The 12397-nt window shown below is 39.7% G+C and overlaps 1 protein-coding gene across 2 annotated transcripts in view; it reads left to right on the plus strand.

Annotated features, from left to right (window-relative positions):
- Window positions 1-11977, plus strand: part of LOC137179636 (GTPase IMAP family member 4-like) — a 38093-nt gene extending 26116 nt beyond the window's left edge. The window contains exons 1-2 of one of the 2 annotated variants that reach the window (XM_067584465.1): window positions 1830-1884; window positions 9912-11977. In XM_067584465.1, the coding sequence (XP_067440566.1) occupies window positions 1860-1884; window positions 9912-10933 (1047 nt within the window). In that variant the 5' untranslated portion in view covers window positions 1830-1859 and the 3' untranslated portion in view covers window positions 10934-11977. Of the gene's footprint in view, window positions 1-1829; window positions 1885-9911 lie in introns of those variants that run through there. The other variant, XM_067584464.1, reaches the window with a different exon arrangement.
- Window positions 11978-12397: the final 420 nt, after the last annotated feature.

A 12397-nucleotide genomic window follows, 5' to 3' on the forward strand; every position in this document is an offset into this window, starting at 1 on the left:
AGCATTCTTTCACCTCAGAAATAGTGCCAAGGTTCGACCATTCCTAACTCAGCAAGATGCTGAAAAACTAATTCATGCTTTTATTTCAAGTAGATTAGACTATTGCAATGCACTTTTTACACGTCTTCTCAAAAGGTTGATTGAAAGACTACAGCTTATTCAAAACTCTGCGGCCAGACTATTAACAAAAACAAAAAAGAGAGAACACATCACTCCAGTCTTGGCTAGCCTACACCGGCTCCCTCTGTCTTGCAGAATCAATTTCAAAGTCCTGTTACTCATTTATAAAGCTCTCAATGGATCAGGGTCGAGCTACATCACAGACTCCCTGATACCTTATGCTCCCTCACGAGCCGTTAGATCTTCCTCTGCAGGACTGCTTGAGATCCATAAGGCTATCCAAAAGAAAATTGAAGATGCAATTTTTTTCAATTATGATCCCAAACTCTGGAATGCCTTACCTAAAGACGTTTACCTAAAGAAGCAGTCTCTGTTGAAAGCTTTAAACAACACTTAAAAACATATCTTTTTAACTTAGCCTTTCTATTGTATGACTTTTACACCATATCATACACTAAAACATTTTCATCCATTTTAAGGCATTTGTATTCTTATTCATGAATGATTATGTCTTTTACTTAAGATTTTTAGCTGTGTCTCCCCTGTTTTAATGTAATGCACTATCTCTCATTTTTCTTATTTGCCTCGTTTTATTCTTCCTGTTAATGTTCTCAATTATTTATTTATTTATCTATTTCTTTTATTATCTTTTTAATGTGAAGCACTTTGAGCTGCATTTTGTATGAAAGATGCTATACAAATAAAGTTTATTATTATTATTATTATTATTATTATTATTATTATTATTAGTTTGTGGGAATTAGGAATCAAATAGTGCTTTATTACTCCATGCACTATGTTTTAACACTGTTGGAAAATAAAGATGAACTGGAGAATGATGAGGGGGAAGACTTGATAACCCCCCAACAATGTAAGAGAGAAGGGATAACACCTCTCTAATTCAGCCAGTGCTGATCAAACCCTGATATTAATTGTGGAAAAAAGGAGGGAAAACTTGATAATCCCATGACAATTCCTGCTAGAACACATGGTTGACAATCTCTCTATTCATTTCATAATACACTGGCTACAACAACAAAATCACTCCTATAATTTAACAAACTCTCATGCCCATGTATAATCAAGATGGCAAATGTCTGGGAAAGAAGAAAGAGGGATGAAGGGAGTGGGAGAGAAGGGGGGTTTCTTGACACACACACACACACACACACACACACACACACACACACACACACACACACACACACACACATACACACACACATTCATACTGAGATATGCACACTTACACGCATGCACTCACGTGTGTGCACATGTAAAAAGGTGTATATTATTTTATTCTCATGTCACCTTGGTTTCTCATGCATTGTCTTTTTTTTCTTTTTCTAAAATTGTGAAGTCTTTAGGACTGTAACAGTGAGAAAGGTGTACTCCAATAAACCTGATGGCACAAAGCTGAACAGATTGTGAAGGTAATGATTTACAGGAACATTTCCACATTCTGGAGGTCTGCACAGTGTGCAAGGAGAGCAAAAGTGGGAAAGCACCTGAGACAGAAATAAAAAATGTTAAAGTGGACGATATGAATACAAAAATCTAATTCGTCAACATACATATTCAGCACAAATCCATATCAAGATTCAGTTCTAGTTTTATTGTGATGTCTGAAGATATTTGTGGGTGTGGTTTGGCGCTTTGTAACCATCATATAAAGAGTCGTAGCAGCAGAAAGACTCACATCTTCACTTCAAAGGCACTCTGCACTCTATAACCCAAACATGGACAACAAACACACCACCTGTGGTAAGTTATGATAATATGTATTAAACTTTCATCCACAGGCTATTCCTTAACCTCTGAATATATATATACCTATAGGGATATACAAGGTAGAACTGAAAATTTTGTTGTGTTCATATTCATTAAATCCTAATTTTTCTTGAGTGGTCAGGTACAATCACTTAAGAATAAGAATTATATACGTATATACAAGGTAGAACTGAAACTATTAATTTATCTTTAATTTACAGATATGGAACCTCAAAATGTTCAATACTGAATAAATATAAAGACATTAGTAAATAATCATATGAATAAATTGTATGAAAAGTATAAACAAAATGAAATAGAAGAAATGATGACAACTCAATTTATTATGATGAAATGGCATTTAATAATAACAAATTTGTTATCAATCAATCTTTTTCAGCCAACCTGTTCCACTTTGTGCCATTAGGTCTGTTTGTGTGGATTTTTCTCACTGTTACAGTCTTAAAGACTTCACAATGCTACAAAAAGGAAAAAGATAATGCATGAAAAACCAAGGTCACATGAAGTTTAATCAATCCTATGCATATCAGACTTTCACAATTTATTTTATTTTATTGCAAAAAATATTTTTTTGTGTTCAAAATGTCCCAACACACGCTCAGGAATGAGGCACAAATGTAATTCCATAGGTGACTGATGCAAGGTAAACTAATGTAAAAGTTGTTACCTATGACTCCACTAAATAAAACTAAGTTACACAAACTATTATAATTCTCATCTGGGTTTATTTTTGTCACAATTACCACTAATCAGGGATGCAGGATTAATTTCAGAAGTTTTAGGCTTATCTTGGACTTTTAGTTAGGCTACTTAAAATAAAAATGTCCTGACAACTCTGATAGAGCTCAGGATTCATCCATAACGGCTGCTTTGTTGGATGCCCTATTTCTATTTACTTCCTGTTGCTCGCGTTGAAAGCACTGTAGGACACGTTGTTATGGATGAGGAACAGCTGATTCATTTAGTTGAAATGAGGAGTTATCTCTACAATACCTCCTCATTTCACTACAAAAACCTAGCACTAACCATCATGTGCAGGTCATCCTAAAACCTTCCAGCTTATATAAGTCAGACACTGATAAAGTCAGCAGCAACATTTACTGTTGGCAGTAAAGCACAGTATAACCCTTGTGATCCTCCACTATCAGGTGTTATCAGTATGGTAATGACTCTCTGACTGGAAACAATGGAGCAAACTGGATGATGGAGGGGATGATCACATACAAGAACATTTGGTGAAGTCAGTGGAGAGCATGATATATCATAGCAAGGTATTCCAAAGACCTGAAGGTGCTAATATGTCTGCAAAAGCTGATATGTGTAACATGTGTAAATTAAATGATGACACCCACAGTCTCTTGCTTTATTGTGAAAATTAGCAATAAATCTTATACCGTTGGAAAGCCTGTTTATTTCCCTTTTAAATGGTGCCACATTTGTAAGGAACGGAACGGTAAGGAAAAGCAGAGCTGAGTATATGGGTTGCCAAATCTTCTCTGCCAATGCCAAACAGCTTATTTTGCTGTTGCTATTGACTCTTGTTTTGAGCTTCTGGTACCCCCAGGTGCTGTGAGCATGGGCCCTGCTACAGTGGTCAGTAGGTGTCTGCTCCAAGAATTGGCATGCCACGTTTGACTGATCTGGATAGGGCCCATGCGATAGGGCAACACAGACAGGCTGCAAAGAGGGTGTCCCAAGAAGATGACACCCCAAGAGGACCGTTTCCTCACCCTGTCAGAACTTTGGTACCGTAGCCTACTTCTACAGATTTGCAGTCAAGGTTTGCAGGACGATATTGTTACAGCTGGCTCAAACACCAAACATAATAATGGACACCACACGATTAGGAATGTACTACATATGAATTTATTAAAGTAACTTAATGAAAATGGATAAATAAATGAAGACCAGATACCTAGCACCAGAAAGGTGCTGCTGCAGCAGGATGGAGAGAGAGAGAGAGAGAGAGAGAGAGAGAGAGAGAGAGAGAGAGAGAGAGAGAGAGAGAGAGAGAGAAAGAGAGCTGAACAAACAGGACCTGCCTATATAGACTCAGGACTCAGTCCTCTAATCAGCACAGGTGCCGCCCAGGCAGATGATCAACCTAAAGGGATCAAAAAACATCAAATTTTCCTGGCCTTTCTTATGGCGGATGTCCAAATTGTAGTTTTGAACCATGTTGGCCCAATGCATAACCCTCTGGTTGCTATTGTATATGCGATGTAGGAAACAACAACAGGCTGCACAGAGGAACCAACATATATTTCAAAGTGCTGTAGAGCCCACAGCAAAGCCAGAGCTTCTTTCTCAATCGTGCTGTAGTTCTGTTGGGTCTGTGAGATCTTTTTGGAAAAATAGCAGACAGGGTGATCAATGCCTGCTGAGTCTTCCTGAATCAGAACAGCTGCAGTACCTGTACCACTAGCATCAACCTCAAGCTTGAACGGAACAGCGAAGTTGGGGGCAGCAAGAACTGGTGAATTACACATGACAGCTTTCACAGCTTGGAAGGCCTGCTCACATCTGGAATCCCACACCAACTCCCTAGCAGGACTGACAAGGTCAGTCAAGGAAAAACAATAGTTGCGAAGTTACGACAAAAAGCCCTATAGTAACATGCTGGTCCAAGGAAACGCCGTAACTGGCGCTTGGTGATGGGAGCTGGGTACTCAGCAACAGCACTGATCTTAGCTGCAAGGGGGCGAACCTGTCCCTGACCTACTTCCTTGCCAAGATAAGTGAGGGTGGCTTTTGCAAACTCACATTTACTCAGGTTCAGGGTCAGTGAGGCATTTTCAAAGTGCTGGAAAACAGGCAGGAGAGTATTCATGTGACTCTCCCAGTCAGGGGAATACGCTACAATGTCGTCTAAATAGGCCTCACAGTTAGTTACACCAGACAACACTGTCCACATGAGTCGCTGAAAGGTGGCAGGGGCGTTACGCATGCCAAATGCCATTACAGTGTACTGAAGGCAGTTGTCAGGGGTGACAAAGGCAGAGATGTCAGAGGCTCTCTGTGTTAAGGGAACTTGCCAGTAACCTTTCAGCAAATCCAGCTTTGTCACATAACAAGCTGCTCCTTCCCTATCAATGCAGTCCTCAACACGAGGAAGAGGGAACAAGACAGTTTTGGTTACACTGTTAACTTTCCGATAGTCTGTGCAGAACCTAGGAGTCAAGTCAACTTTTGGAACCAGTAAACAGGGTGAACTCGAAGAATTGGTGCTTGGAACTGCTAGACCATTGGTTAACAAGTACTCAACCTCTTTCTGCATTAATTTACACTTGATAGGGTTCACACGATAAGGATGCTGCTTGATCGGAGTACTATCAACTACGTCAATATCATGCTGCAATACATTTGTGCAAGTGGGTACATCTGAGAACAAAGCAAGATGGCCACGTATCAGCTGGAGAATATCTTCCTTTTGAGAATCAGCAAGATAGGACACATGAGTCTCTAGATTTACCAACACTTGTGAGTTCTGCAGCCGGGCACCCAGAGCAGGTGCATTGTCCTTGGTCACCATCATCAGCAGGGCAGGTGGAAACAACTGAAGCTGCAGCAATACAACTCACTTCTTTTGAGGGGCTTTGTTCCTCTTGGGACTGGGCAGCATATAACTTCAACATATTGATATGGCACACACAAGACTTACGCTTTCTGTCTGGAGTACAAATTTGGCCGACGGCTCTCTGCCCAGACGGCTTTCTGCCTGACAGCTCTCTGTCCAGACAATCCGGCACAGACAGCATGCAGCCAATCTCTGGTCTCATAGGGCTGCCAGGAGGCCTGCCATGACTGCCCTTCACCGTCAGGCCCCTTTGCGCTGGTGTCGGCAACATGTGCACTGGAACCTGAACACATGGAGGAACGTTATGTTCAGTGATGACTCCAGATTCTGCCCACGGCAGTTGGAGCATAGGGTCAAAGTGTGGAGAAGACACGGAGAACGCTATGCTGATTGCTGCACCGATAGAGTAACATCTTTTGGTGGGGGCAGTGTGATGGTGTGGGGTGGCATCTCCCTCACTGGAAAAACGAGGCTTGTCATCATTGGAGGCAATCTCAATGCAGAGAGATATCGATATGAGATTCTGAAACCAGTGGCAATCCCATATCTCCACAGTCTGGTGTAGGAGAATTTCTTAAGCATTGAAGTTCTCTGAAGAATGAAAAAAACAGTGATGAATCTTTCTCTCTTTATTCTTACATGCCATAAAGAAGGGCACACAGCCATTCTGCCGAACAACCAAACCGACCAAATCCTCCATGATAACAAAGCTCGCCGCCACAGAGCGGGGTTTATCAGAGACTACCTCCAGAATTTGGGAGTGGAGAGGATGGAATGGCCTGCCAGCAGTCATGACCTCAACCCCATTGAACACTCGTAGGATCAGCTTGGGCGTGCTGTTCGTGCCAGAGTGACCAACACAACCACGTTGGCTGACTTGCGACAAATGCTGGTTGAAGAATGGGATGCCATCCCACAGCAGTGTGTGACCAGGCTGGTGACCAGCATGAGGAGGAGGTGCCAGGCTGTTGTGGCTGTGTATGGTTCTTCCACACGCTACTGAGGCTCCTGTTTGTTAAATGAAACATTGTTAAATTGCCAATATGTCTTGTTTCTTCAAACTTCAATCATCCAATCCACCAAACACCAAACAAGAGTCAATGGCAGAATAAGCTGATTGGCATTGGCAGAGAAGATTTGTTCATGGGCGCAACCCACATACTCAGCTCTGCAAGAAGCATTGTTACAACGAAGAAATCTACCAAACACAAATTTCCTTACTTTTTGTGCTAAGTTTATATATATATACTTTTAGATACTGAATCATTTTGGAATAGATTATATGATTACAGGGCAAGCTTTTGTAATGCAAAATGCTCTGAGGTGCTCTGGATCTATTTGTGTCCCGGACTGTCTTCGTCAACGGTGGCTGAGTATTACGGATAGTATAGCGCCTCCCAGTATCCAATACTGAAAAAATAAACTTTACTTCTCAAAATCAAAGGAGAAATAATTAAAACTGATGGCCATAATATTAACCTATCATGATATTGAGTTATTAAGGACTCTTTCATGTTTTTGTGTTGAGAAATGTTAAAGATATCATTAAAAAAAACATTAACATGGTGACAGTGAGGAAAATACTTTGGGCAGCGGGTCCTCCACCCCACCCACTGATGTTCACAGCATTTTATAGCGCTACGGTCTGGTTAATATTGGAGTGAATGGACAGCCAGAGCAGTTGCACTGAGCATTTAATAATGATGTGTATGGGTTTACATTGGCGTTATGGTGCAGATACACCGAAATCTGTCGACTAATGTCAATACGACGGATTCCATTCATTTTCCATTCATGTTGAAAATGGCAGAGCGAAAACCAATCACCGCACAACTCGTAGTACATCAGTCAGAGCCGTACACAGACATTTTGGGGGGCAAGTGCTCAAGCAAAAAAAAAAAAAAAACGGTACTAATAATTGAATACATGAATTCACATTACACATCTGTTGGGTTGTCTCATTGGTCAGCAGGCAACGCAGCAACGACGCTGCTGCAGTATGAACACAAACACACACACATGCACAGTGAGCGGAGGAGCCAACCATAGCAACTTTGATCAATTTTACAATAAATAGGGACTCAATCAAACTGTCAAACTGCATATCACCAGAACAATCCTGCAGTCTTTTAAGAATAAAATCTACCTGAACTAGAACTAAATCTACACTTTTACACTCAGGAAGTAAAAGTTCATCAAGTTGACCTTTGAGTCCTGTTCACCAATAAATTCAGACTCTTTCTCAGAGTAGAAACCCCTCAGAGAAAAAAAATTAAAACTATTATTCTCGTCTGCTTCAGTTGAACCAGAGAGGAAACTGTAGACAGAGGCAGGATGGAAAGAGGAGAAAGAGGTAGTCCTACCACCTTAAAGATGGCTGGCAGATTGTGATTTTAAGTGTTTAAGTAAGTGCTGGGCGTGAAGGGCAAGGAGGGGGGAGGTGTGTGAGTAAGGGGGGAAAGCAGGTGGCTTAAATAGAGCTTGCAGCTAATTGCTCTGATGACATCTTAAAGCCTGTCTCCCCCAAAAACCCTTTGAGCCTGAACCTTGCTGCTAACAGAAGAGCTGCTGACCCAGGAGAGGAGAGGAGAGGAGAAAAGAGGAGGAAAGGAGAGGAGAGGAGAGGAGGAGACAAGAGATAATGAGGAAGGAGGAGAGGAGGAGAGTTATCCAAATATGATTGCATAGGCTATTAACCACATAATGCATATTTATTTGTTTCAGTTGCCTGATAAAGGAATTAACTAGCCTACCGAAATTCACTTGTTTTCATGGACGACGCTATTTTATGCCAGACTAGCTTGCTTGTTGTCAAACTTAATGGTGAGCTATTGCCTAAGTTAGAGTGGCTGCATTGAGATGTTTTAATAGTTGTTTAATTTCACAACAGTTACTAACAATGCCGGGGCTTAGGGCAAACACTATCATTACCTGGCTGTCACCAATGAAGGCTGGTCAGAGAGACGTGGATCATGCTGCTCTGCAGGGCACTTGATTTGCATGTGTTAACTGGTGGCTGTGACATGTCGAAGATGGAGTGGCAGGGGCTTGTATGGTCTGACAGAATTAGAACTCAAATGCAGTTATCGGGCATTACACGCTTTTAATTGAGAATTGATGTCATGGGCCAGTGCATCCAGACGTGTCCTCACCATAGTAAAAAACAATGCATGTAGCCACTATGACATCACCCATTGTTTTGTGGACTCACGTTTTGAAGCCTTGAGTTTGAATTTTGACTTTTGCCATCTTGGATTTTTGGAGCCAGAAGTGTTCATATTTGGACAAGAGGGTCAGGCTGACCCTAACCATAAACGGTATAAATATGGATGTAGCCACCAGTTTCTGAAGAGCGGTTTTGAAACAAGCCACCTAGCAGCTAGCGACCTGTCACTCAAAGCAGCAACGTTATTAATTATGCATAATTTTATTGCTTAATAAAATATGAACGTGTGACTGTAGGATGAAATCAGCTATAGAGTCCTAAACCATTTTTTGTACCAGGCTGTAAACATGTTTATTTCTGCTGTTAAGTTGGGCATTTTAACATCTACGGGTCTACAGGGATTGACTTGCTTTTGGAGCCAGCCTCAAGTGGCCATTCAAGGAACTGCAATTTTTGGCACCCCCACTTCATGCATCTCATACAGACGCTAAAGGGTGCCCTGTGCGTCACTATGAGAATGGTCTGGAATGTCAGCTTGTCTGTTTCGGAACGTTACAGACATGGCTGTGCACAGCCCGGTGAGAGGGCGGTGACAACACCAAAATGTATCAAAACTTGAAATGACATGAAATAACTGTGTGAAAAATGCCTCCATGAAGTAAAAATTGTCTTTTGAAAAAAGGCATTTTGAAATGAAAAAATCTGTTATGGAATAAAAAGTAAAACTCTGTCATAATAAGAACAATGAACTAACATTTCATGAACATGAGTTGAGTTTTTAATCATTTCTAAAATAATTTCACAAATTATTGTTTTATTTACATATTTTACACAAATTATCCATGTGATTATTTATTAATATAGTGATTATGATATATTATTGATTATTTATTTAACATTTATTATTTTGCATTCATTTTCCTACTCATTTAATCAAATCTACTTCTGGCTTGTCTTCTTAAACAAGTTATTTCTTTGATCATTGTAAAAATTAATAATCTCACATACTTTTATCTGACTATATGCTCTGGATTTTCAGAGAGCCGTCACTTTAAATAACGAGTCATAACAATGATAGAATAATGAAATAATTCAATGATTCTTGTAGATTGTTGATCCATACAGTACTATCCATTTGATCAAGACATGTTTTGCTATCACTGCAAGAGTTGTATTAAATAAAAAAAATCTACACCTTGATGTTGATGAATTCTGAACTGTCAGTACGTATCTAATGCTTGTCATTCTTCTACTCAGCACCCATCAGAAGAAATGACACAGAGCTGAGGATAGTGATGGTGGGGAAGACTGGAATTGGGAAGAGCGCCACTGGAAACACCATCCTGGGACGACAGTGCTTTGAATCAAAGTTCAGTGCTAAGTCTATGACTGTAGACTGTTCTAAGGGTGAAGCTGTGGTGCATGGACAACAGGTTGCTGTTATCGACACCCCAGGCCTGTTTGACACCAGGTTCGGCATGGATGAAACCACTAAAGATATGACCATGTGCATCTCTTATGCTGCTCCTGGACCCCATGTCTTCCTGGTGGTCATCAGGCTGGGAAGATTCACTGAAGAGGAAAAGCAGACGATGCAGAAGATTCAAGAAGTCTTTGGCCAGGCTGCAGACAGATACAGCATGGTGCTCTTTACTGGTGGTGACCTTCTTGAAGATACCACTATTGAGGAGTTCTTGGATGAAAGTCTAGACCTGCAGGAACTCGTAGCCAGATGTAACAACCAGTACCATGTCTTCAATAATAAACTGAAGGATGGTGCTCAGGTCATTGAGCTGCTCCAGAAGATCAGAAATATAGTCCAGAAGAACGGAGGAAGCCACTACACCAACGAGATGTTCCAAGAGGCCGAGAGAGCAATCGAGCAGGAGAAACAACGCATCCTCAAAGAGAAAGAAGAACAAATACGTAGAGAACAAGAGGAACTGGAGAGGAAACTAAAGGAAAAATATGAAAAAGAGATGAAGAAAATTAATGACCAACTCCAGGCTGAGAGAGAGAGGGAGAGGAAAGAGAGAGAGGAGGAGAGGGAGAGGGAGAAGGAGGAGATGAATGAGGAGAGGAAGAGGGAGAGGGAGGAGAGAGAGGCAGAGAGAAAAAGAGAGAGAGAGGAGAAAGAAAGGGAGATGACAAACATGATGAATAAACTAAAGGAACAGCATGACAGAGAACTCAGAGAGGAAAGAGAAAGGTTGGACAACAGGCATGAAAGGTCAGCTAGACATCAAGCTGAAAGGCGTCATAGATGCATAATCCTATAATCAGTTCAGTGAAATCATCTTGTCCATTGTTCATTACATCGGTGGTGTCAAAGAAATTAATTCAATTTCAACTTAATCATAAAATGAAGTTCATTATTAGTTTAATAATATATAATTGGCATATTTGAAACATTCCTCTCTAACTCCTAATAATTACATCTTGGGGCAAAAAATAATGTGTTGAATAAATCTTATATTATATGTTTAATGAACTCATTACATTAACTTTATTAAAAACATAATTCAGTTAGCATATATGTATATTTCCCTAAATTCATTATGTTGAAATATTCCAGAAATCTTTTAGTTCTTCAGTTATTTTAGTTTGAGAGAGTCACATGACCGAGGTTTGCTAGAGTATGTGTTTTCTACTGTATGCATGTATGTCTGATAAGTTGAGTTCAATTGCATTTTGCTGTAATAAACAGTAGAGGAAGTAGAGGTTGCGAACCAGAAATAAAACCAGTCGCCTTGACCATCTATGAGAGAAAAATGGAGAGAAGTCTTCAGGAATTTGTTTTTGTTTGGGCAAGTTGTAATTGTTCTTTCATGCCGGCTAGAATTGGCCATGTTTTCATGCAAATTCATAAGAATATCTGGGGAGATGCTGACAGTGGAAACAGCTGATCAGTCATGTTGGCTTCATCAGAACTTATTAAGTAAAGGTGTTTCTATCTCCTATTTAGCACATTAACTCTTTTTCGAAAAAGGCAAAAACCACCTCAAGTGAGTGTAAAAACTTTTTTGCGAAATTGAGGAAGTTTTTTCAAATTTTGCCTTTTCTAATGCGATACTTTAAAATGTACATTAATATACGTTGATGGAAACACAAAGTTCTGTGTCTGTGATACCATTGCTTTTTAACAACTTGAATAACTGCCATATGCTATGACGTTTAAATGAATGAGCCTTGTTCCAGACCTAACAAAGGCTACCCATGACAGAGTTTTTAAGCATTTCAAGAAGGTCTGGTGTTGCCCTTGTAAATGAATGTCCCCACAGCTAAAAACAAACAAACAAGCCAATCAGAGGATTGGACCTAGGGATGGGGTTTAATAGCATTTTAGCAAATTTGAATCCCGTAACTTGAAATGACATGAAATAACTGTGTGAAAAATGCCTCCATGAAGTAAAAATTGTCTTTTGAAAAAAGGCATTTTGAAATGAAAAAATCTGTTATGGAATAAAAAGTAAAACTCTGTCATAATAAGAACAATGAACTAACATTTCATGAACATGAGTTGAGTTTTTAATCATTTCTAAAATAATTTCACAAATTATTGTTTTATTTACATATTTTACACAAATTATCCATGTGATTATTTATTAATATAGTGATTATGATATATTATTGATTATTTATTTAACATTTATTATTTTGCATTCATTTTCCTACTCATTTAATCAAATCTACTTCTGGCTTGTCTTCTTAAACAAGTTATTTCTTTGATCATTGTAAAAATT

This window comes from Thunnus thynnus, chromosome 3 (genome assembly GCF_963924715.1).
Source record: "Thunnus thynnus chromosome 3, fThuThy2.1, whole genome shotgun sequence".
Lineage (NCBI taxonomy): Eukaryota > Metazoa > Chordata > Actinopteri > Scombriformes > Scombridae > Thunnus > Thunnus thynnus.